The sequence below is a fragment of the Pseudophryne corroboree genome, chromosome 11 (assembly GCF_028390025.1).
Source record: "Pseudophryne corroboree isolate aPseCor3 chromosome 11, aPseCor3.hap2, whole genome shotgun sequence".
Taxonomy (NCBI): domain Eukaryota; kingdom Metazoa; phylum Chordata; class Amphibia; order Anura; family Myobatrachidae; genus Pseudophryne; species Pseudophryne corroboree.
In genome coordinates, this window is record NC_086454.1 from 41,149,809 (window position 1) to 41,176,937 (window position 27,129).

Genomic DNA, 27,129 nt, shown 5'->3' on the forward strand with positions numbered 1-27,129 from the left:
CATGCAGTTTAAGGGACATGCCCAGTGGTAGCAGCTTTTTCTACCAAGTTTGCTCTATGTGTGGATCTGAGTCTTCAATCAGTGCACTAGACCAGAGAGTAGCTACCAAGAAGAAGAGACAGGAGCCTTAGCATGAGGTGGGAGAATGTGTGCTTAGACTGTGCAGCACTATTATGGTTCAATTATGTTTGTGTATCTATTTATTATGGTATGTTTAAACTTTTCCTGACCACTTATTTATATTTTTTAAATATGTTTCATACAGCCTACACTACACACCATTTATAATGTTAAATATTAATCCAATGTATAAAAAGACCAATGTTTACATTAATGTCTATGGTCGTTACTGGGCTCTCCTACCACTCCCCCAGACTCTCGCACTTGCTCCAATGTTTTGCATTTGGAAACCCCCATCTAGAAATCCTGAGTTTGCCACTGTTTACTGCTCACAGTTCTCTCCACCAACAGTGAGAGCCAGGACATCTACTGATGGGACAAAGTGGGGTCTTGGAAGGTGACTCCAGTGAGTAGGGCATGTGGAGGTGCCCAGACCCTCAGAAATAAACGGCAAAACACATGACAGAACCAAAGATCTTTAATAAGAAAAAGCCCCACCCCACATGACCAAATCTTTCTTGGAATGACAGGTTGGCAGAATCATAAAAGTAACTACCGTAGTACAGAGGTAGAATTGCAAGGTATCCGGATGGTAGATCGACAATGTATTGGTCGACAATGCTTAAAGTCGACAGGTACAAAGAGTGGTCATGACTACGATCGCCACACAAATGGTGGGCACATTTTTTTAGAGGGGGGGTTTCACATGTTTTTCCACGTTTCTACTGATGGTGGTCACATAACATGAAATATATACAAAATTTGGTCCAAAATAACAAACAAAACGAAAAATTGTGTTGACTGTTGTCATGTTGACCTTTTGACCTTAACCAGTCGACTTTTTGTACCTGTCGACCATATGCCGTCAACCCGTTGACTGTTAACCTAAACATTGTCAATCTATTACACCACACCCACACTGTAATACAAGGGTCAATCTGGAAATTCAGCCAATTACTGGATATGTTTTCAAGGTGCAGATGCATTGGGGTGACTGAACCGAAACACTGTATCAGCCTTCTAGGAGTTCATACTCAGCTATCAGGTCACATGGGGCCTATTACTGCGACATATACACACAGATAACACCCATACTAGATATCCAAGATTTGTAGAGGCGGAGCTCCGGATTTACCCAGCACATGAGGCCAGTTTGCCGATGTCGGCAGAAGTATCACTGAGCTTGTGGCCGGATTAATCAGTTTAGAAACTCACGGAAAAAAAAAGAAACTACACACAAAAGCCAAAATGCAACATGAAAAAAATAAGATTTTACTTACCGATAAATCTATTTCTCGTAGTCCGTAGTGGATGCTGGGGACTCCGTCAGGACCATGGGGAATAGCGGCTCCGCAGGAGACAGGGCACAAAACTAAAGCTTTAGGATCAGGTGGTGTGTACTGGCTCCTCCCCCTATGACCCTCCTCCAAGCCTCAGTTAGGATACTGTGCCCGGACGAGCGTACACAATAAGGAAGGATATTGAATCCCGGGTAAGACTCATACCAGCCACACCAATCACACCGTATAACTTGTGATCTGAACCCAGTTAACAGTATGACAAATGTAGGAGCCTCTGAACAGACGGCTCACAACAATAACAACCCGATTTTTTTGTAACAACAACTATGTACAAGTATTGCAGACAATCCGCACTTGGGATGGGCGCCCAGCATCCACTACGGACTACGAGAAATAGATTTATCGGTAAGTAAAATCTTATTTTCTCTGACGTCCTAAGTGGATGCTGGGGACTCCGTCAGGACCATGGGGATTATACCAAAGCTCCCAAACGGGCGGGAGAGTGCGGATGACTCTGCAGCACCGAGTGAGAGAACTCCAGGTCCTCCTCAGCCAGGGTGTGCCCCTGACCAAGTAGCAGCTTGGCAAAGTTGTAAAGCCGAGACCCCTCGGGCAGTCGCCCAAGATGAGCCCACCTTCCTTGTGGAATGGGCATTTATATATTTTGGCTGTGGCAGTCCTGCCACAGAATGTGCAAGCTGAATTGTACTACACATTCAACTAGCAATCGTCTGCTTAGAAGCAAGAGCACCCAGTTTTTTGGGTGCATACAGGATAACAGCAAGTCAGTTTTCCTGACTCCAGCCGTCCTGGAAATCTATATTTTCAGGGCCCTGACAACATCTAGCAACTTGGAGTCCTCCAAGTCTCTAGTAGCCGCAGGTACCACAATAAGCTGGTTCAGATGAAACGCTGACACCAACTTAGGGAGAAACTGGGGACGATTCCGCAGCTCTGCCCTGTCCGAATGGACAATCAGATATGGGCTTTTGTGAGACAAAGCCGCCAATTCTGACACTCGCCTGGCCGAGGCCAGGGCCAACATCATGGTCACTTTCCATGTGAGATATTTCAAATCCACAGATTTGAGTGGTTTAAACCAACGTGATTTGAGGAATCCCAGGACTACGTTGAGATCCCACAGTGCCACTGGAGGCACAAAAGGGGGTTGTATATGCAGTACTCCCTTGTCAAATTTCTGGACTTCAGGAACTGAAGCCAATTCTTTCTGGAAGAAAATCGACAGGGCCGAAATTTGAACCTTAATGGACCCCAATTTGAGGCCCATAGACACTCCTGTTTGCAGGAAATGCAGGAATTGACCGAGTTGAAATTTCTTCGTGGGGCCTTCCTGGCCTCACACCACGCAACATATTTTCGCCACATGTGGTGATAATGTTGTGCGGTCACCTCCTTCCTGGCTTTGACCAGGGTAGGAATGACCTCTTCCGGAATGCCTTTTTCCCTTAGGATCCGGCGTTCAACCGCCATGCCGTCAAACGCAGCCGCGGTAAGTCTTGGAACAGACATGGTACTTGCTGAAACAAGTCCCTTCTTATCGGCAGAGGCCCTGAGTCCTCTGTGAGCATCTCTTGAAGTTCCGGGTACCAAGTCCTTCTTGGCCCATCCGGAGCCACGAGTATAGTTCTTACTCCTCTTCGTCTTATAATTCTCAGTACCTTTGGTATGAGAAACAGAGGAGGGAACACATACACCGACTGGTACACCCCTGGTGTTGCCAGAACGTCCACAGCTATTGCCTGAGGGTCTCTTGACCTGACGCAATACCTGTCCAGTTTTTTGTTCAGGCGGGACGCCATCATGTCCACCTTTGGTCTTTCCCAACGGTGCACAATCATGTGGAAAAAACTTCTCGATGAAGTCCCCACTCTCCCGGGTGGAGGTCGAGCTGAGGAAGTCTGCTTCCCAGTTGTCCACTCCCGGAATGAAAACTGCTGACAGTGCTATCACATGATTTTCCGCCCAGCGAAGAATCCTTGCAGTTTCTGCCATTGTCCTCCTGCTTCTTGTGCCGCCCTGTCTGTTTACGTGGGCGACTGCCGTGATGTTGTCCCACTGGATCAATACCGGCTGACCTTGAAGCAGAGGTCTTGCTAAGCTTAGAGTATTGTAAATTGCTCTTAGCTCCAGTATATTTATGCGGAGAGAAGTCCCCAGACTTGATCACACTCCCTGGAAATTTTTTCCCTGTGTGACTGCTCCCCAGCCTTTCAAGCTGGAATCCGTGGTCACCAGGACCCAGTCCTGAATGCATAACTGTGGCCCTTTAGTAGATGAGCACTCTGCAGCCACCACAGAAGAGACACCCTTGTCCTTGGAGACAGGGTTATCCGCTGATGCATCTGAAGATGCGATCCGGACCATTTGTCCAGCAGATCCCACTGAAAAGTTCTTGCGTGAAATCTGCCGAATGGAATCGCTTCGTAAGAAGCCACCATTTTTTCCCAGGACCCTTGTGCAATGATGCACTGACACTTTTCCTGGTTTTTGGAGGTTCCTGACTAGCTCGGATAACTCCCTGGCTTTCTCCTCCGGGAGAAACACCTTTTTCTGGACTGTGTCCAGAATCATCCCTAGGGACAGCAGACAAGTCGTCGGAGACAGCTGCGATTTTGGAATATTTAGAATCCACCCGTGCTGTCGTAGAACTACTTGAGATAGTGCTACTCAGACCTCCAACTGTTCTCTGGACCTTGCCCTTATCAGGAGATCGTCCAAGTAAGGGATAATTAAGACGCCTTTTCTTCGAAGAAGAATCATCATTTCGGCCATTACCTTGGTAAAGATCCGGGGTGCCGTGGACAATCCAAACGGCAGCGTCTGAAACTGATAGTGACAGTTTTGTACCACGAACCTGAGGTACCCTTTGTGAGAAGGGCAAATTTGGACATGGAGGTAAGCATCCTTGATGTCCAGGGACACCATATAGTCCCCTTCTTCCTGGTTCGCTATCACTGCTCTGAGTGACTCCATTTAGAATAGGTCTCACCGAGCCGTCTGGCTTCAGTACCACAATATAGTGTGGAATAATACCCCTTTACTTGTTGTAGGAGGGGTACTTTGATTATCACCTGCTGGGAATACAGCTTGTGAATTGTTTCCAATACTGCCTCCCTGTCGGAGGTAGACGTTGGTAAAGCAAACTTCAGGAACTTGCGAGGGGGAGACGTCTTGAATCTCCAATCTGTACCCCTGGGATACTACTTGTAGGATCCAGGGGTCCACTTGCGAGTGAGCCCACTGCGTGCTGAAACTCTTGAGACGACCCCCCACCGCACCTGTTTGTACGGCCCCAGCGTCATGCTGAGGACTTGGCAGAAGCGGTGGAAGGCTTCTGTTCCTGGGAATGGGCTGCCTGCTGCAGTCTTCTTCCCTTACCTCTATCCCTGGGCAGATATTATGGGGACGAAAGGACTGAGGCTGAAAAGACTATGTCTTTTTCTGCTGAGATGTGACTTGGGGTTAAAAAAGTGGATTTTCTAGCTGTTGCCGTGGCCACCAGGTCCGATGGACCGACCCCAAATAACTCCTCCCCTTTATACGGCAATACTTCCATGTGCCGTTTGGAATCTGCATCACCTGACCACTGTCGTGTCCATAAACATCGTCTGGCAGATATGGACATCGCACTTACTCTTGATGCCATAGTTTCGCATATATAGAAATGCATCTTTTAAATGCTCTATAGTCAATAAAATACTGTCCCTGTCAAGGGTATCAATATTTCCAGTCAGGGAATCCGACCAAGCCACCCCAGCGCTGCCCATCCAGGCTGAGGCGATCGCTGGTCGCAGTATAACACCAGTATGTGTGTATATACTTTTTAGGATATTTTCCAACCTCCTATCAGTTGGCTCCTTGAGGGCGTCCGTATCTGGAGACGGTAACGCCACTTGTTTTTATAAGCGTGTGAGCGCCTTATCCACCCTAAGGTGTGTTTCCCAACGCGCCATAACTTCTGGCGGGAAAGGGTATACCGCCAATAATTTTCTATCGGGGGAAACCCACGCATCATCAGACACTTCATTTAATTTATCTGATTCAGGAAAAACCACATGTAGTTTTTTCACACTCCACATAATACCCTTTTTTGTGGTACTTGTAGTATCAGAAATATGTAACATCTCCTTCATTGCCCTTAACAAGTAACGTGTGGCCCTAAAGGAAAATACGTTTGTTTCTTCACCGTCGACACTGGAGTCAGTGTCTGTGTCTGTGTCGACCGACTGAGGTAAAAAGGACGTTTTAATGCCCCTGACGGTGTTTTAGACGCCTGGACAGGTACTAATTGGTTTGCCGGCCGTCTCATGTCGTCAACCGACCTTGCCGCGTGTTGACATTATCACGTAATTCCTTAAATAAGCCATCCATTCCGGTGTCGACTCCCTAGAGAGTGACATCACCATTACCGGCAATTGCTCCGCCTCCTCACCAACATCGTCCTCATACATGTCGACACACAAGTACCGACACACAGCACACACACAGGGAATGCTCTGATAGAGGACAGGACCCCACTAGCCCTTTGGGGAGACAGAGGGAGAGTTTGCCAGCACACACCAAAAACGCTATATTATACAGGGACAACCTTTATGTAATGTTTTTCCCTTATAGCATTTTAATATATATATACATATCGCCAAATAAGTGCCCCCCCTCTCTGTTTTAACCCTGTTTCTGTAGTGCAGTGCAGGGGAGAGCCTGGGAGCCTTCCCACCAGCATTTCTGTGAGGGAAAATGGCTCTGTGTGCTGAGGAGAATAGGCCCCGCCCCCTTTTCGGCGGGCTTCTTCTCCCGTTTTTCTGAGACCTGGCAGGGGTTAAATACATCCATATAGCCTCCAGGGGCTATATGTGATGTATTTTTAGCCAGAATAAGGTATTATACATTGCTGCCCAGGGCGCCCCCAGCAACGCCCTGCACCCTCCGTGACCGTTGGTGTGAAGTGTGTGACAACAATGGCGCACAGCTGCAGTGCTGTGCGCTACCTTCATGAAGACTGAAAAGCCTTCTGCCGCCGGTTTCTGGACCTTCAATCTTCAGCATCTGCAAGGGGGGTCGGCGGCGCGGCTCCGGGACGAACCCCAGGGTGAGACCTGTGTTCCGACTCCCTCTGGAGCTAATGGTGTCCAGTAGCCTAAGAAGCCAATCCATCCTGCACGCAGGTGAGTTGAACTTCTCTCCCCTAAGTCCCTCGATGCAGTGAGCCTGTTGCCAGCAGGACTCACTGAAAATAAGAAACCTAAAAACTTTTTCTAAGCAGCTCCTTAAGAGAGCCACCTAGATTGCACCCTGCTCGGACGGGCACAAAAACCTAACTGAGGCTTGGAGGAGGGTCATAGGGGGAGGAGCCAGTACACACCATGTGATCCTAAAGCTTTAGTTTTGTGCCCTGTCTCCTGCGGAGCCGCTATTCCCCATGGTCCTGACGGAGTCCCCAGCATCCACTTAGGACGTCAGAGAAATCTGCAGTCATACATAACTGGAGCCACTTACCCCTTACGGTCACTCGGGGTCTTCTGTATTTAAGCTCATTGCCATTGCTTGTGAGCTATATCACTGGCAGTATTTCCTTCCTGAACAGTGGGAACAGTGACTGGAGTCAGTGGCTGTGTTAAAGTGACAGTGGGTCATCTTCATTACTACAGAAATGCAGTTTGTTTGTTGACAGCTATGTGATGACCTGTGCCCAACCAGAGTTGTGTCATGACCCGGCCACTGTGCTAAGCCTGAGCTACGTCATGGTCCGGCCCCTGTGCTAAGCCTGAGCTACGTCATGGTCCGGCCACTGTGCTCAGCCGAACTAGATCATGACCCGGCCACTGCGCTCAGCCTGAGCTAGATCATGACCCGGCCACTGTGCTCAGCCTGAGCTAGATCATGACCGGACCACTAAGCTCAGCCTGAGCTAGATCATGACCCAGCCACTGTTCTCAGCCTGAGCTAGATCATGACCCAGCCACTGTGCTCAGCCTGAACTAGATCATTACCCGGCCACTGTGCTCAGCCTGAGCTAGATCATGACCCGCCCACTAAGCTCAGCCTGAGCTAGATCATGACCCAGCCACTGTTCTCAGCCTGAGCTAGATCATGACCCGGCCACTAAGCTCAGCCTGAGCTAGATCATGACCCAGCCACTGTTCTCAGCCTGAGCTAGATCATGACCCGGCCACTGTGCTCAGCCTGAACTAGATCATGACCCGGCCACTGTGGTCAGCCTGAGCTAGATCATGACCCGGCCACTGTGCTCAGCCTGAGCTAGATCATGACCCGGCCACTGTGCTCAGCCTGAGCTAGATCATGACCCAGCCACTGTTCTCAACCTGAGCTAGATCATGACCCGGCCACTGTGGTCAGCCTGAGCTAGATCATGACCCGGCCACTGTGCTCAGCCTGAGCTAGATCATGACCTGGCCACTGTGCTCAGCCTGAGCTAGATCATGACCCGGCCACTGTGCTCAGCCTGAACTAGATCATGACCCGGCCCCTGTGCTCAGCCTGAGCTAGATCATGACCCAGCCACTGTGCTCAGCCTGAGCTAGATCATGACCCGGCCACTGTGCTCAGCCTGAACTAGATCATGACCCGGCCCCTGTGCTCAGCCTGAGCTAGATCATGACCCGGCCACTGTGCTCAGCCTGAGCTAGATCATGACCCGGCCACTGTGCTCAGCCTGAGCTAGATCATGACCCGGCCACTGTGCTCAGCCTGAGCTAGATCATGACCCAGCCACTGTTCTCAGCCTGAGCTAGATCATTACCCGGCCACTGTGGTCAGCCTGAGCTAGATCATGACCCAGCCACTGTGCTCAGCCTGAGCTAGATCATGACCCGGCCACTGTGCTCAGCCTGAGCTAGATCATGACCCGGCCACTGTACTCTGCCTGAGCTAGATCATGACCCAGCCACTGTGCTCAGCCTGAGCTAGATCATGACCCGGCCACTGTGGTCAGCCTGAGCTAGATCATGACCCGGCCACTGTGCTCAGCCTGAGCTAGATCATGACCTGGCCACTGTGCTCAGCCTGAGCTAGATAATGACCCGGCCACTGTGCTCAGCCTGAGCTAGATCATGACCCAGCCACAGTGCTCTGCCTAAGCTAGATCATGACCCGGCCACTAAGCTCAGCCTGAGCTAGATCATGACCCGGCCCCTGTACTCTGCCTGAGCTAGATCATGACCCAGCCACTGTGCTCAGCCTGCGCTAGATCATGACCCGGCCACTGTGCTCAGCCTGAGCTAGATCATGACCCGGCCCCTGTGCTCAGCCTGAACTAGATCATGACCCGGCCCCTGTACTCTGCCTGAGCTAGATCATGACCCGGTCCCTGTGCTCAGCCTGAACTAGATCATGACCCGGACCCTGTACTCTGCCTGAGCTAGATCATGACCTGGCCTCTGTGCACAGCCTGAACTACATCATGACCCGGCCCCTGTACTCAGCCTTAGCTAGATCATGGCCAGGCCCCTGTGCTCAGCCTGAGCTAGATCATGGCCAGGCCTCTGTGCTCAGCCTGAGCCACGTCATGACCCAGCCCCGGTGCTCAGCCTGAACTAGGTCATGGCCAGGCCCCTGTACTCAGCCTGAACTAGATCATGGCTCGGCCCCTGTGCTCAGCCTGAACTAGATCATGGCCAGGCCCCTGTACTCAGCCTGAACTAGATCATGGCTCGGCCCCTGTGCTCAGCCTGAGCCACGTCATGACCCAGCCCCAGTGCTCAGCCTGAGCTAAATCATGACCAGACCCCTGTGCTCAACCTGAGCTAGATCATGACCCGCCCACTAAGCTCAGCCTGAGCTAGATCATGACCCAGCCACTGTGCTCAGCCTGAACTAGATCATTACCCGGCCACTGTGCTCAGCCTGAGCTAGATCATGACCCGCCCACTAAGCTCAGCCTGAGCTAGATCATGACCCAGCCACTGTTCTCAGCCTGAGCTAGATCATGACCCGGCCACTAAGCTCAGCCTGAGCTAGATCATGACCCAGCCACTGTTCTCAGCCTGAGCTAGATCATGACCCGGCCACTGTGCTCAGCCTGAACTAGATCATGACCCGGCCACTGTGGTCAGCCTGAGCTAGATCATGACCCGGCCACTGTGCTCAGCCTGAGCTAGATCATGACCCGGCCACTGTGCTCAGCCTGAGCTAGATCATGACCCAGCCACTGTTCTCAACCTGAGCTAGATCATGACCCGGCCACTGTGGTCAGCCTGAGCTAGATCATGACCCGGCCACTGTGCTCAGCCTGAGCTAGATCATGACCTGGCCACTGTGCTCAGCCTGAGCTAGATCATGACCCGGCCACTGTGCTCAGCCTGAACTAGATCATGACCCGGCCCCTGTGCTCAGCCTGAGCTAGATCATGACCCAGCCACTGTGCTCAGCCTGAGCTAGATCATGACCCGGCCACTGTGCTCAGCCTGAACTAGATCATGACCCGGCCCCTGTGCTCAGCCTGAGCTAGATCATGACCCGGCCACTGTGCTCAGCCTGAGCTAGATCATGACCCGGCCACTGTGCTCAGCCTGAGCTAGATCATGACCCGGCCACTGTGCTCAGCCTGAGCTAGATCATGACCCAGCCACTGTTCTCAGCCTGAGCTAGATCATTACCCGGCCACTGTGGTCAGCCTGAGCTAGATCATGACCCAGCCACTGTGCTCAGCCTGAGCTAGATCATGACCCGGCCACTGTGCTCAGCCTGAGCTAGATCATGACCCGGCCACTGTACTCTGCCTGAGCTAGATCATGACCCAGCCACTGTGCTCAGCCTGAGCTAGATCATGACCCGGCCACTGTGGTCAGCCTGAGCTAGATCATGACCCGGCCACTGTGCTCAGCCTGAGCTAGATCATGACCTGGCCACTGTGCTCAGCCTGAGCTAGATAATGACCCGGCCACTGTGCTCAGCCTGAGCTAGATCATGACCCAGCCACAGTGCTCTGCCTAAGCTAGATCATGACCCGGCCACTAAGCTCAGCCTGAGCTAGATCATGACCCGGCCCCTGTACTCTGCCTGAGCTAGATCATGACCCAGCCACTGTGCTCAGCCTGCGCTAGATCATGACCCGGCCACTGTGCTCAGCCTGAGCTAGATCATGACCCGGCCCCTGTGCTCAGCCTGAACTAGATCATGACCCGGCCCCTGTACTCTGCCTGAGCTAGATCATGACCCGGTCCCTGTGCTCAGCCTGAACTAGATCATGACCCGGACCCTGTACTCTGCCTGAGCTAGATCATGACCTGGCCTCTGTGCACAGCCTGAACTACATCATGACCCGGCCCCTGTACTCAGCCTTAGCTAGATCATGGCCAGGCCCCTGTGCTCAGCCTGAGCTAGATCATGGCCAGGCCTCTGTGCTCAGCCTGAGCCACGTCATGACCCAGCCCCGGTGCTCAGCCTGAACTAGGTCATGGCCAGGCCCCTGTACTCAGCCTGAACTAGATCATGGCTCGGCCCCTGTGCTCAGCCTGAACTAGATCATGGCCAGGCCCCTGTACTCAGCCTGAACTAGATCATGGCTCGGCCCCTGTGCTCAGCCTGAGCCACGTCATGACCCAGCCCCAGTGCTCAGCCTGAGCTAAATCATGACCAGACCCCTGTGCTCAACCTGAGTTACATCATGACTATGCCCCTAAGCTACATCATGACCAGGCCTGTGTGTTCAGTAAACCAGATCTAGATCATCACCAGGCCCCTGTGCTCAGTCAACCAGAGCTACGACATGACACTGCCCCAGTGCTCAACCTGAGATACGTTATCAGTGTCCGACTGGAGCATGAAGGGCCCACTGGGGGTATGCAGTGGTAGAGGCCCATGATTAGAGGTGTGGCAAGCCACCACAGAGGTTTGGCTAACAATTATAGAGTACCTGGTCTGGACTCCTTGATAATTTATATAGTAATTAATGCTAGTGCATGCATGATAATGTGCCAGATTAATGACAGCAATGTACTGTAGAGAATACATCATAATCCTGTGCAGTATAAGGTAACATATGTATAATATATAATTCAAGTGCACAGTCTAGAACCTGATCCCTAGAGGAGGAGGGCCCCCCAGGCAGTGGGACCTACCGGTGGTTTCCCCTGTACCCATGTGGCCCAGTCCGAGCTTGTACGTTATGACCATGTCCCTGTGTTTAACCTAAGCTAGATCATGACCAGGCCCCTGTGCTCGGTCAACCAGAGCTATGTCATGACACGGCCCCTGTGTTCAGCCTGAGCTAAATCATGACCAGGTCCCTGTGCTTAGCCTGAGCTACGACATGACACGGCCCCTGCGTTCAACCTGAGATACGTTATGACCAAGCCCCTGTGTTTAACCTAAGCTAGATCATGACCAGGCCCCTGTGCTCGGTCAACCAGAGCTAGATCATGACCAAGCCCCTGTGCTCAGCCTGAGATACGTCATGACCAGGCCCCTGTGTTCAACCTAAGCTAGATCATGACCAGGCCCCTGTGCTAAACCTGGGCTAGCTCATGACCCAGCCCCTGTACTTAACCTGGGCTAGATCATGACCCGGCCCCTGTACTAAACCTGGGCTAGATCATGACCCGGCCCCTGTACTAAACCTGGGCTAGATCATGACCCGGCCCCTGTACTAAACCTGGGCTAGATCATGACCCGGCCCCTGTACTAAACCTGGGCTAGATCATGACCCGGCCCCTGTACTAAACCTGGGCTAGATCATGACCCGGCCCCTGTACTAAACCTGGGCTAGATCATGACCTGGCCCCTGTACTAAACCTGGGCTAGATCATGACCCGGCCCCTGTACTAAACCTGGGCTAGATCATGACACGGCCCCTGTACTAAACCTGGGCTAGATCATGACCCGGCCCCTGTACTAAACCTGGGCTAGATCATGACCCGGCCCCTGTACTAAACCTGGGCTAGATCATGACCCGGCCCCTGTACTAAACCTGGGCTAGATCATGACCCGGCCCCTGTACTAAACCTGGGCTAGATCATGACCCGGCCCCTGTACTAAACCTGGGCTAGATCATGACCTGGCCCCTGTAGTAAACCTGGGCTAGATCATGACCATACATTAGTTAAAAAAAAAAACCAACTTATTTTAATGATGTTAAATATAATTTTCTCATAACTGCAGGTAATTCAGTATAAAACTTGGCTTAACTCTGCAATGATCTTAGGTTCTCAAACTCAGGTGACCATATCCCAGGGGTACCTCAGGCATATCTATGGGGTACTTCTATCTGTTAAATGAAACTGAACTACAGCATTAGGAATGTATTAAATATAGTCAAAATTAATATTATAACTTTTTTTTTTACCTAGGAGATTTTTTGGCAAATATATATACACAATAGGGGATGCTTGGAACAAAGTCCCATTTATTAGAGGGCACTTGGCACTAATAAACCATCAACTGCGGAAGTGATACAGAAAGGTTGAGCAGCCCTGGCGTAGGTGGCACATGTGAGATCATAGTAAGCCCTGCTACTCAGACAGCTGGCAGGGGGGAGAGCACAACAAAGCCCCTTGCGGGCTCACTATGCTTGCCACACTGCGGGCTCAGTGGCTACGCTCTCCACAGGTTCTATTCTCCCTCTATAGGTGTCACGGACACCCCTAGATGGGGAATCACCTACCTCGCCGGTATAACGGCCGCGGTATGGTGCCCCAGTCAGGATCCCAGCGTCGGTATTGTGACAGCCAGGATCCCGTCGAGCGGTATGCTGATACCATGAGAGTAATATCAAGCAGAGCTAGGATTACCGGATCAGCCAAATCTGTCTATATAAAAATTACGGGTGTGGTATGTTAGATAGAATAGATTTAGGTCGACAGTGTCTAGGTTGACCACTATTGGTCGACAGTAAGTAGGTCGACATGATTTCTAGGTCGACATGAAAAATGTCGACATGATGTTTTTTAAAAAAAAAATTGGTGTCGTTTTCTTTGTAGAGTGACGGGGAACCCCAATTAGTGCACCGTGTCCCCTCGCATGGCGAGCGAATGCTCCGCTACCACTGTGCTTGGCACAGGTTACCGTTCCTTGTAGTCCCCGTGGATCGTAAAGTATGAAAAAGTTCAAAATTTTTTGAAAAACTCAAGTCGACCTTATGTCATGTTGACTTAGAACATGTCGACATAGAGTCCCTGTCGACCTAGAAACCATGTCGACATACTTACTGTCGACCAATAGTGGTCAACCTAGAGACCGGATCCCAAAAATTACACAGGTCGCTCTGCAATTAGCCCAACATGTTACCTGGCTTGCTGTGTTCAGGTGCCGCTTCACAATGGGGCATTGCCCAGCCCTGCAGAACACGGGTTGATAAGATGCCCCAGGAGATATCTTGCATAGAACACAAAGTCATCTGCAGCAAAAAACAACAACACTCATTATATAAAACACTTATATTTACAAATGATCAGGAGTTAGATCCGATTATTGTAATTTATTACTGCCGCTATTGGTGGCAATTAGAACTTAAATACCACCAATTTATCAGTATACATCCACAGGGACAGGGGCTCCAGCAGTCTCTTCATTCCTCTACTGACCACGCTGCGTATGTGCAGCAGACATTGCAGGGAGGGGACCGGAGGAACGCTCTCAGAGAGGTTCACTACGGCTGGCCGGCGGTCGGGCTCCCGGCGACCAGCATCCCGGCGCCGGGAGCCCGACCGCCGGCTTACCGACAGTGTGGCGAGCGCAAATGAGCCCCTTGCGGGCTCGCTGCGCTCGCTACTCGCGCCACACTATTTTATTCTCCCTCTATGGGGGTCGTGGACCCCCACGAGGGAAAATAAGTGTCGGTATGCCGGCTGTCGGGCTCCCGGCGCCGGTATACTGAGCGCCGGGAGCCCGACCGCCGGCATACAGAAGACCACCCTCTCAGAGTAATGTTTGGGAAATGTAGGCCATTGGCTACAACAGGCTAACGCCTACTTTACTGCAAAGCCAGAAGCACAAAAGTGCTTCATCGGTACTAAGCAAGCAGGACCCTGGTCTGCCCAACTCCTACCTCTAGACCAGGCATTCCCAACCACGGTCCTCAAGGCACACCAACAGTGCAGGTTTTAGTGATATCCAGGCTTCAGCACAGGTGACTTAATTAGTAGCTCAGTTATTTTGATTTAACCATCTTGCTGCAGCCTGGATATCACGAAAACCTGCACTGTTGGTGTGCTTTGAGGACCGTGGTTGGGAATGCCTACTCTAGACCCAGCACATGTTGCACCTGTGTAGACTATGGCCCTCATTCCGAGTTGATCGCTCACTAGCTGCTTTTAGCAGCAGTGCAAACGCTAGGCCGCCGCCCTCTGGGAGTGTATCTTAGCTTAGCAGAAGTGCGAACGAAAGGTTAGTAGAACTGCTCGTAAAAATTTTCATGCAGTTTCTGAGCAGCTCGAAACTTACTCCTTCCTTGCGATCACTTCAGTCCGTTTAGTTCCTGCTTTGACGTCACAAACACGCCCTGCGTTCGGCCAGCCACTCCCCCGTTTCCCCAGGCACGCCACACTCCCGGAAAACGTTCAGTTACCACCCAGAAACACCCACTTCCTGTCAATCACTCACCGATCAACACAGCGACAGAAAAGCGTCGCTCGGCCTTGTGTAAAAATGCGTAGTTTTGTGTGAAAATACTTCGCGCGTGCGTACTGCGGCCCGTACGCATGCGCAGAAATGCCGCTTTTTCACCTTAATCGCCGCGCTGCGACCGAAAGCAGCTAGCGATCAACTCGGAATGAGGGCCTATGCCATTCTACAGATTACTGTAAGACTAGCGCATTTGTGCAAAGAGTAAAGACAAAAAGAGCGTATGGATATGAACCTCTACTGCAGTGTTTTTCAACCGCTGTGCCGCGGGCACACTGGTGTGCCGCCAGCGGTTGTCTGGTGTGCCGCCGCCAGAGATCCCTGCTGCCAGTCCCCATCTGCTGCTGTCTTCACTATACAATTACTGCGTAAGAGCTGCCTGCACTGTCCGATAGTGATTTACAGTATCACTATCGGGCAGCGCAGGCAGCTCTTCCGCGGTCATTGTATAGTGAAGACGGTAGCTCTCCTGTTGGGGACAATGTGTGTGGTTTTCCCCTTGGGGACAAATAGACATATTTTGTCTTTTATAATATTGTTTTATTTCCCTGTGTGTTTGTTTTTTCCGTACCGATGGTGTGCCTTGGCAATTTTTAAATCTTGTTCAGTGTGCCGCAAACTGAAAAAGGTTGAAAATCATTGCTCTACTGAGTCAGAAAAGAGCCTGATTGCGTCCAACTATTAGTCAATGGTACTACACATCCCGCTGACGATCATGGCATATTTTTGGCTGACATTCCACAGCAGCAGTCATCTCTGGGCTGAGTAATGCACAGGGGCTAGTCGCCGTCACTGAGAGGCATCTAATGATAGGAGCCCGAGGAGGACCACGTGAGGTGCTAATGATGCAGGAGAGCGGTTCTCCTGAAGCCTAACACCTGTGGAATAGGAAGAAGTCTGTATTTGGGCCATATTCGTTCCCTATGCCAGGGATGGGGAACCTTTGGACCTCTAGCTGCTGTTGAACTACACATCCCATCATGCCCTGCAACAGTTGTAGCATGGCCAAATAGCAAACATGTAGCAAGGCATGCTGGTATGTGTAGTTCAACAACAGCTGGAGGGCCAAAGGTTCTCCCCACCCCTGCCCTATGCCATCAGATGGACAGCCCTGTTCATATTAGCACATGCTGGCTGACACAAGTATGCACCTGGTCTCAGGGGCGAATTGGGGTGGAAAACCAGCATGGGAAATTTATGGAAGCAGCCCTAACGGGGGTGCTGTCTGATGAGGGGGTGGGGTCTGTTGAGGGGGGCGGGATCCCTCCTCACAGGGCTTGATTATACACAGTTGCAGCCTTCCTTTTGTCTTTTGCTGCCGTTGTGTCTGAGACCAGGGGCGAAACTGGGAACTAAAAATGGCCCTGTACTATTGTGTAGAAGTGGGGCGACATGGGCGTACTGCAGAGATGGAATAACAGAATGAATGGGGACAATGCAGTGTACTGAGTGTGGTGGGCTGCCTGTCATGTGGGGGTCACATGACAACACACAAGACCCCACAGACACATCAGTCTACCAGTACTCTTCCGGTTGAACCCTATGTACAATCTGCAACTGGAAATCTCCGTCCTACAACAAAGATCCCTGGCCTCTTCCCACCCCTTATAAGGCAGCAACACGCCTCCGTTTTTCCAAACAGTACCCGCCGTTGCCGCCGCAGAGACGGCATAAGACTGTTAATGATAGTCTAAGGCCGGCCTGCACTCTATGCCACAGGACCCGTTAGTGTACGTGCAGAACAGGTCCCGTGCATGTGCAAATTATCGTACATCGTCACTTTGCACCAATGGTCTTTTGTGCAATTGCACCTGAATGACCCCTGGTAAGCCTGGTTACACACATGGTCACACAGGGGAAAATGTATCAAACCCTGCAGAGAGATAAAGTCCAAGCCAATCACCTCCTAGCTGCCATGTCACAGGCTGTGTATAAAAAATGACAGTTAGGAGCTGATTGGCTGGCACTGTATCTCCCTCTCAGTATGAGCAGCTATCTCAGAAAGGGAAAGGTAAGGTTCTCTCCACGAAGGGAAACTAGACGCTACCCTCTCAGCACACAGCTACGTGCAAGGACTATAGCCCCCGGACATCTAGCAGTCTCTATAGGTTATATATTACTGCAGAAGATCCGGACAGCCTCAGCTCTCTCTGTACTAGCCTCCCGTTTGGAATGGTATGCGAGGTGGAACTACAACCCCCGGCATGCCGCGCGGCGACTACAGAGTCACGTGACTCCCAGCATGCACCACGGCTAGTCCCAGTGCAAGTCCCGCCTGCCGCGCGTAATACAGATGAGATGAGGTAAATGACAGGGCCGCAGGAGCAGGGGGCGGGGTCAGTGTCACACAGTATGTATGACGGATCATGGTATGTAGCATGTAACGGGGTGCCTCACTGGTGTGTGTATGACGTGTGTTACATGTTAAAGCGTCGTACTGGTGTGTGTATGCGTCCTATGTTACATGTTATAGTGTCTTACTGGTGTGTGTATGTGTCCTATGTTACATGTTATAGTGTCTTACTGGTGTGTGTATGTGTCCTATGTTACATGTTATAGTGTCTTACTGGTGTGTGTATGTGTCCTATGTTACATGTTATAGTGTCGTACTGGTGTGTGTATGACGTGTCCTATGTTACATGTTATAGTGTCTTACTGGTGTGTGTATGTGTCCTATGTTACATGTTATAGTGTCGTACTGGTGTGTGTATGACGTGTCCTATGTTACATGTTATAGTGTCTTACTGGTGTGTGTATGATGTGTCCTATGTTACATGTTATAGTGTCTTACTGGTGTGTGTATGTGTCCTATGTTACATGTTATAGTGTCTTACTGGTGTGTGTATGTGTCCTATGTTACATGTTATAGTGTCGTACTGGTGTGTGTATGTGTCCTATGTTACATGTTATAGTGTCGTACTGGTGTGTGTATATGTCCTATGTTACATGTTATAGTGTCTTACTGGTGTGTGTATGATGTGTCCTATGTTACATGTTATAGTGTCTTACTGGTGTGTGTATGACATGTCCTATGTTACATGTTATAGTGTCTTACTGGTGTGTGTATGATGTGTCCTATGTTACATGTTATAGTGTCTTACTGGTGTGTGTATGATGTGTCCTATGTTACATATTATAGTGTCTTACTGGTGTGTGTATAACGTGTCCTATGTTACATGTTACAGTGTCTTACTGGTGTGTGTATGACATGTTCTATATATTACATTTTGTAGCATCTTACTGGTGTGTGTATGACATGTCCTATGTTACGTTATAGTGTCTTACTGGTGTGTGTATGATGTGTCCTATGTTACGTTATAGTGTCTTACTGGTGTGTGTATGACATGTCCTATGTTACGTTATAGTGTCTTACTGGTGTGTGTATGACATGTCCTATGTTATGTTATAGTGTCTTACTGGTGTGTGTATGATGTGTCCTATGTTACGTTATAGTGTCTTACTGGTGTGTGTATGACATGTCCTATGTTACGTTATAGTGTCTTACTGGTGTGTGTATGATGTGTCCTATGTTACATGTTATAGTGTCTTACTGGTGTGTGTATGTGTCCTATGTTACATGTTATAGTGTCGTACTGGTGTGTGTATGACATGTCCTATGTTACGTTATAGTGTCTTACTGGTGTGTGTATGATGTGTCCTATGTTACATGTTATAGTGTCTTACTGGTGTGTGTATGACGTGTCCTATGTTACATGTTATAGTGTCTTACTGGTGTGTGTATGACATGTCCTATGTTACATGTTATAGTGTCTTACTGGTGTGTGTATGATGTGTCCTATGTTACATATTATAGTGTCTTACTGGTGTGTGTATGACGTTTCCTATGTTACATGTTATAGTGTCTTACTGGTGTGTGTATGACATGTTCTATATATTACATTTTGTAGCATCTTACTGGTGTGTGTATGACGTTTCCTATGTTACATGTTATAGTGTCTTACTGGTGTGTGTATGACATGTTCTATATATTACATTTTGTAGCATCTTACTGGTGTGTGTGTATGACGTGTCCTGTGTGTTACATATTATAGTGTCTTACCGGTGTGTATGACATGTTCTGTATATTACATTTTGTAGCATCTTATTGGTGTGTGTATGACGTGTCCTGTGTTACAGTGGGGCAGATGAATTAAGCCTGACAAGGTGAAGGATAACACACCAGCCAATCATCTCCTAACTGTATTTTAAATCTGTAATGATTGGCTGGTGTGTTTATCACCTTGCACATATCACCGATTTCTCTGACGTCCTAGTGGATGCTGGGACTCCGTAAGGACCATGGGGAATAGCGGCTCCGCAGGAGACAGGGCACAAAATAAAAGCTTAAGGATCAGGTGGTGTGCACTGGCTCCTCCCCCTATGACCCTCCTCCAAGCCTCAGTTAGATTTTTGTGCCCGGCCGAGAAGGGTGCAATCTAGGTGGCTCTCCTGAGCTGCTTAGAATAAAAGTTTAGTTAGGTTTTTTTATTTTCAGTGAGTCCTGCTGGCAACAGGCTCACTGCATCGTGGGACTAAGGGGAGAAGAAACGGACTCACCTGAGTGCAGAGTGGATCGGGTTTCTTAGGCTACTGGACACTAGCTCCAGAGGGACGATCACAGGTTCAGCCTGGATGGGTCACCGGAGCCGCGCCGCCGTCCCCCTTACAGAGCCAGAAGAGACGAAGAGGTCCGGTGAAATCGGCGGCAGAAGACATCCTGTCTTCAGACTAAGGTAGCGCACAGCACCGCAGCTGTGCGCCATTGCTCTCAGCACACTTCACACTCCGGTCACTGAGGGTGCAGGGCGCTGGGGGGGGAGCGCCCTGAGACGCAATATAACGGAATACCTTAGGTGGCAAAACAGAATACATCACATATAGCTCCTGGGCTATATGGATGTATTTTAATCCCCTGCCATTTTACACAGAAAAGCGGGAGATAAGGACGTCGTGAAGGGGCGGAGCCTATCTCCTCAGCACACAAGCGCCATTTTCCCTCACAGCTCCGCTGGAAGGACGGCTCCCTGACTCTCCCCTGCAGTCCTGCTTCAGAATCAGGGTAAAAAAGAGAAGGGGGGGCATTTTTGGCAGCAAATAACGATAATAACAGCAGCTATAAGGGAATAACACTTTTCTCTATCGTCCTAGTGGATGCTGGGGTTCCTGAAAGGACCATGGGGAATAGCGGCTCCGCAGGAGACAGGGCACAAAAAGTAAAGCTTTAGGATCAGGTGGTGTGCACTGGCTCCTCCCCCTATGACCCTCCTCCAAGCCAGTTAGATTTTGTGCCCGGCCGAGAAGGGTGCAATCTAGGTGGCTCTCCTAAAGAGCTGCTTAGGAAAGTTTAGCTTAGGTTTTTTATTTTACAGTGAGTCCTGCTGGCAACAGGATCACTGCAACGAGGGACTTAGGGGAGAAGAAGTGAACTCACCTGCGTGCAGGATGGATTGGCTTCTTGGCTACTGGACATCAGCTCCAGAGGGACGATCACAGGTACAGCCTGGATGGTCACCGGAGCCTTGCCGCCGGCCCCCTTGCAGATGCTGAAGTAAGAAGAGGTCCAGAATCGGCGGCAGAAGACTCCTCAGTCTTCTAAAGGTAGCGCACAGCACTGCAGCTGTGCGCCATTTTCCTCTCAGCACACTTCACACGGCAGTCACTGAGGGTGCAGGGCGCTGGGAGGGGGGCGCCCTGGGAGGCAAATGAATACCTATTTTGGCTAAAAATACCTCACATATAGCCTCCGGAGGCTATATGGAGATATTTAACCCCTGCCAGAATCCGTTAAGAGCGGGAGACGAGGCCGCCGAAAAAGGGGCGGGGCCTATCTCCTCAGCACACAGCGCCATTTTCCCTCACAGAAAGGCTGGAGGGAAGGCTCCCAGGCTCTCCCCTGCACTGCACTACAGAAACAGGGTTAAAACAGAGAGGGGGGGGCACTAATTTGGCGATATGCTTATATATATATTAAGATGCTATAAGGGAAAACACTTATATAAGGTTGTCCCTATATAATTATAGCGTTTTTTGGTGTGTGCTGGCAAACTCTCCCTCTGTCTCTCCAAAGGGCTAGTGGGTCCTGTCCTCTATCAGAGCATTCCCTGTGTGTGTGCTGTGTGTCGGTACGTGTGTGTCGACAGGTAGGAGGACGATGTTGGTGAGGAGGCGGAGCAATTGCCTGTAATGGTGATGTCACTCTCTAGGGAGTCGACACCGGAATGGATGGCTTATTTAGGAAATTACGTGATAATGTCAACACGCTGCAAGGTCGGTTGACGACATGAGACGGCCGACAAACAATTAGTACGGTCCAGACGTCTCAAAAACACCGTCAAGGGTTTTAAAACGCCCGTTTACTTTAGTCGGTCGACACAGACACAGACAGGGACACTGAATCCAGTGTCGACGGTGAATAAACAAACGTATTCCTTATTAGGGCCACACGTTAAAGGCAATGAAGGAGGTGTTACGTATTTCTGATACTACAAGTACCACAAAAGAGGGTATTATGTGGGATGTGAAAAAACTACCATAGTTTTTCCTGAATCAGATAAATTAAATAAAGTGTGTGATGATGCGTGGGTTCCCCCCGATAGAAAATTATGGGCGGTATACCCTTTCCCGCCAGAAGTTAGGGCGCGTTGGGAAACACCCCTTAAGGTGGATAAGGCGCTCACACGCTTATCAAAACAAGTGGCGGTACCGTCTATAGATAGGGCCGTCCTCAAGGACCAGCTGACAAGGCTGGAAAATATAATAAAAAGTATATACACACATACTGGTGTTATACTGCGGCCAGCGATCGCCTCAGCCTGGATGTGCAGAGCTAGGGTGGCTTGGTCGGATTCCCTGACTAAAAATATTGATACCCTTGACAGGGACAGTATTTTATTGACTATAGAGCATTTCTATATATGCGAGATGCACAGAGGGATATTTGCACTCTGGCATCATGAATAAACGCGATGTCCATAACTGCCAGAAGATCTTATGGACACGACAGTGGTCAGGTGATGCAGATTCCAAACGGCACAGTATGGCCGTATAAAGGAAGAGGACTTGTTTGGGGTCGGTCCATCGGACCTGGTGGTCACGGCAACTGCTGGAAAATCCACCGTTTTCTACCCTAAGTCACATCTCTGCAGAAAAAGACACCGTCTTTTCAGCCTCAGTCCTCTCGTCCCTATAAGATCATATCTGCCCAGGGATAGAGGAAAGGGAAGAAGACTGCAACAGGCAGCCTATTCCCAGGAACAGAAGCGTTCCACCGCGTCTGACAAGTTCTCAGCATGGCGCTGAGACCGTACAGGACCCCTGGATCCTACAAGTAGTATCCCGGGGGTACAGATGGGAATGTCGAGACGTTTCCCCTTCGCAGGCTCCTGAAGTCTGCTTTACCAAGTCTCCCTCCGACAAGGAGGTAGTATGGGAAAAAATTCACAAGCTGTGTTCCCAGCAGGTGACAATTAAATTACCCCTCCTATTACAGAAAAGGGGTATTATTCCACACTATATTGTGGTACTGAAGCCAGAAGGCTAGGTGAGACTTATTCTAAAAAAAATTTTTTTTGAACACTTACAAAGGTTCAAATTAAGATGAAGTCACTCAGAGCAGTGATAACGAACCAGGAAGAAGGGGACTATATAGTGTCCCGGGACATCAGGGATGCTTACCTCTATGTCCCAAATTTGCCCTTCGCACTAAGGGTACCTCAGGTTCGTGGTGCAGAACTGTCACTATCAGTTTCAGACGCTGCCGTTTGGATTGTCCACGGCACCCCGGGGTCTTTACCAAGGTAATGGCCGAATTGATGATTCTTCTTCGAAGAAAAGGCGTCTTAATTATCCCTTACTTGGACGATCTCCTGATAGGGGCATAGTCCAGGGAACAGTTGGAGGTCGGAGTAGCACTATCTCGGATACTGCTACAATCAGCACGGGTGGATTCTAAATATTCCAAAATCGCAGCTGATCCCGACGACACGTCTGCTGTGCCTAGGGATGATTCTGGACACAGTCCAGAAAAAGGTGTTTCTCCCGGAAGAGAAAGCCAGGGAGTTATCCGAGCAAGTCAGGAACCTCCTAAAAACAGTGCATCATTGCACAAGGGTCCTGGTAAAAATGGTGGCTTCCTACGAAGCAATTCCATTCGGCAGATTTCACGTAAGAACTTTTCAGTGGGATCTGCTGGACAAATGGTCCGGATCGCATCTTCAGATGCATCAGCGGATAACCCAATATCCAAGGACAAGGGTGTCTCTCCTGTGGTGGTTATAGAGTGCTCATCTTCTAGAGGGCCGCAGATTCGGCATTCAGGATTGGATGCTGGTAACCACGGAGCCCAGCCTGAGAGGCTGGGGAGCAGTCACACAAGAAAAAAATTTCCAGGGAGTGTGATCAAGTATGGAGACTTTTCTCCACATAAATATACTGGAGCTAAGGGTAAATTTATAATGCTCTAAGCTTAGCAAGACCTCTGCTTCAAGGTCAGCCGGTATTGATCCAGTGGGAAAAACATCACGGCAGTCGCCCACGTAAACAGACAGGGCGACACAAGAAGCAGGAGGGCAACAGAAACTGCAAGGACTTTTCGCTGGGCGGAAAATCATGTGATAACACTGTCAGCAGTTTTTCATCCCGGGAATGGAAACTGGGAAGCAGACTTCCTCAGCACGACCTCCACCCGGGAGAGTGGAAACTTCATTGAGAAGTTTTTTCCACATGATTGTAAACCGTTGGGAAATACCAAAGGTGGACATGATGGCGTCCCGTCTGAACAAAAAACGGGACAGGTATTGCGCCAGGTCAAGGGACCCTCAGGCAATAGATGTGGACGTTCTGGTAACACCGTGGGTGTACCAGTCGGTGTATGTGTTCCCTCCTCTGCTTCTCATACCTAAGGTGCTGAGAATTATAAGACGTAGAGGAGTAAGAACTATACTCATGGCTCCGGATTGGCCAAGAAGGACTTGGTACCCGGAACTTCAAGAGATGCTTACAGAGGTCTTATGGCCTCTGCCGCTAAGAAGGGACTTGCTTCAGCAAGTACCATGTCTGTTCCAAGACTTACCGCAGCTGCGTTTGTCGGCATGGCGATGGAAAGCCGGATCCTAAGGGAAAAAAGGCATTCCGGAAGAGGTCATTCCTACCCTGGTCAAAGCCAGAAAGGAGGTGACCGCACAACACGAAAATTTGTTGCGTGGTGTGAGGCCAGGAAGGCCCCACAAAAAAATTTCAACTCGGTCGTTTCCTGCATTTCCTGCAAACAGGAGTGTCTATGGGCCTCAAATTGGGGTCCATTAAGGTTCAAATTCGGCCCTGTAAAATTTCTTCCAGAAAGAATTTGCTTCAGTTCCTGAAGTCCAGAAGTTTGTCAAGGGAGTATTGCATATACAAACCCCTTTTTTGTGCCTCCAGTGGCACTGTGGGATCTCAACGTAGTTCTGGGATTTCTCAAATCACATTGGTTTAAAACCAGTCAAATATGTGGATTTGCAGCATCTCACATAAAAAGTGACCATGCTCTTGGCCCTGGCCTGGACCAGGCGAGTGTCAAATTGGTGGTTTTTTCTCAAAAAAGCCCATATCTATTTGTCCATTCGGACAGGGCAGAGCTGCGGACTCGTCCCCAGTTCTCTCCCTAAGGTGGTGTCAGTGTTTCACCTGAACCAGCTTATTGTGGTGCCTTGCACCTACTAGGGACTTGGAGGACTCCAAGTTGCTAGAAGTTGTCAGGGCCCTGAAAATATATTCCAGGACAGCTGGAGTCAGAAAATCTGTCTCGCTGTTTATACTGTATGCACCCAACAAGTTGGGTGCGCCTGCTTCTAAGCAGTCGATTGCTCGTTGGATTTGTAACACAATTCAACTTGCACATTCTGAGGCAGGCCTGCCACAGTCTAAATCGGTTAAGGCCCATTCCACAAGGAAGGTGGGCTCATCTTGGGCGGCTGCCCGAGAGGTCTCGGCATTACAACTCTGCCGAGCAGCTACGTGGTCAGGGGAGAACACGTTTGTAAAATTCTACAAATTTGATATCCTGGCAAAAGAGGACCTGGAGTTCTCTCATTCGGTGCTGCAGAGTCATCCGCACTCTCCCGCCCGTTTGGGAGCTTTGGTATAATCCCCATGGTCCTTTCAGGAACCCCAGCATCCACTAGGACGATAGAGAAAATAAGAATTTACTTACCGATAATTCTATTTCTCGGAGTCCGTAGTGGATGCTGGGCGCCCATCCCAAGTGCGGATTATCTGCAATACTTGTACATAGTTACAAAAATCGGGTTATTATTGTTGTGAGCCATCTTTTCAGAGGCTCCGCTGTTATCATACTGTTAACTGGGTTTAGATCACAAGTTGTACGGTGTGATTGGTGTGGCTGGTATGAGTCTTACCCGGGATTCAAAATTCCTCCCTTATTGTGTACGCTCGTCCGGGCACAGTACCTAACTGGCTTGGAGGAGGGTCATAGGGGGAGGAGCCAGTGCACACCACCTGATCCTAAAGCTTTACTTTTTGTGCCCTGTCTCCTGCGGAGCCGCTATTCCCCATGGTCCTTTCAGGAACCCCAGCATCCACTACGGACTCCGAGAAATAGAATTATCGGTAAGTAAATTCTTATTATATAAGGTTATCCCTGTATATATATATATAGCGCTGGGTGTGTGCTGGCAGACTCTCCCTCTGTCTCTCCAAAGGGCTAAGTGGGGTCCTGTCCTCTATCAGAGCATTCCCGGTGTGTGTGCTGTGTGTCGGTACGCGTGTGTCGACATGTATGAGGAGGAAAATTATGTGGAGGCGGAGCAGTTGCCTGTGTTGGTGATGTCACCCCCTAGGGAGTCGACACCTGACTGGATGATTGTATTTAAACAATTAAGTGATAATGTCAGCAATTTGCAAAAAACTGTTGACGACATGAGACAGCCGGCAAATCAATTAGTGCCTGTCCAGGCGTCTCAGACACCGTCAGGGGCGCTAAAACGCCCGTTACCTCAGTGGGTCGACACAGACCCTGACACAGATACTGAGTCTAGTGTCGACGGTGACGAGACAAACGTAATGTCCAGTAGGGCCACACGTTACATGATCACGGCAATGAAAGAGGCATTGAACCTTTCTGACACTACAAGTACCACAAAGAAGGGTATTATGTGGGGAGAGAAAAAACTACCAATATTTTTTCCTGAGTCAGAGGAAATAAATGAGGTGTGTGAAAAAGCGTGGGTTTCCCCCGATAAAAAACAGCTAATTTCTAAAAAATTATTAGCATTATATCCTTTCCCGCCAGAGGTTAGGGCGCGTTGGGAAACACCCCCTAGGGTAGATAAGGCGCTCACACGTTTATCAAAACAAGTAGCGTTACCGTCTCCTGATATGGCTACCCTCAAAGAACCAGCTGATAGAAGGCTGGAAAATATCCTAAAAAGTATATACACACATACTGGTGTTATACTGCGACCAGCAATCGCCTCAGCCTGGATGTGCAGTGCTGGAGTCGCATGGTCGGATTCCCTGACCGAGAATATTGATACCCTGGATAGGGACAATATTTTGTTAACTATAGAACATTTAAAGGATGCACTACTATATATGCGTGATGCACAGAGGGATATTTGCACCCTGGCATCAAGAATAAGTGCTATGTCCATCTCTGCCAGAAGAGCGTTATGGACGCGACAGTGGTCAGGGGATGCGGATTCCAAACGGCACATGGAAGTATTGCCGTATAAAGGGGAGGAGTTATTTGGGGCTGGTCTATCGGACCTGGTGGCCACGGCAACGGCTGGAAAATCCACCTTTTTACCCCAGGTCACTCCACATCAGCAGAAAAAGACACCGTCTTTTCAAACTCAGTCCTTTCGTTCCCATAAGTACAAGCGAGCAAAAGGCCACTCTTTTCTGCCCCGGGGCAGAGGAAGAGGAAAAAGACTGCACCATGCAGCCGCTTCACAGGAGCAGAAGCCCTCCCCTGCTTCTGCCAAGTCTTCAGCATGACGCTGGGACTTTACAAGCAGACTCAGATATGGTGGGGGCCCGTCTCAAGAATTTCAACGCGCAGTGGGCTCACTCGCAAGTGGATCCCTGGATTCTACAGGTAGTATCGCAGGGG

At 49.7% G+C, this 27,129-nt stretch overlaps 2 protein-coding genes across 4 annotated transcripts in view; one reads left to right on the plus strand and one right to left on the minus strand.

The window, feature by feature from the left end:
• DENND2B (DENN domain containing 2B) overlaps nucleotides 1-13,701 on the minus strand; it is a 421,742-nt gene extending 408,041 nt beyond the window's left edge. Inside the window, exon 1 of the mRNA XM_063944050.1 lies at nucleotides 13,686-13,701. The gene's annotated coding sequence lies outside the window, so the exon portion shown is untranslated. The remainder of the gene's footprint in view (nucleotides 1-13,685) is intronic.
• A 3,531-nt stretch (nucleotides 13,702-17,232) lies between these two features.
• Nucleotides 17,233-27,129, plus strand: part of AKIP1 (A-kinase interacting protein 1) — a 57,707-nt gene continuing 47,810 nt past the window's right edge. Inside the window, exon 1 of one of the 3 annotated variants that reach the window (XM_063944061.1) lies at nucleotides 17,233-17,323. Coding sequence is in view for 2 of the 3 variants with exons in the window: in XM_063944058.1 (XP_063800128.1) it covers nucleotides 17,442-17,460 (19 nt within the window). In the remaining variant the exon portion in view is untranslated. Of the gene's footprint in view, nucleotides 17,390-17,418; nucleotides 17,461-27,129 lie in introns of those variants that run through there. The other 2 variants (XM_063944059.1, XM_063944058.1) reach the window with 2 other exon arrangements.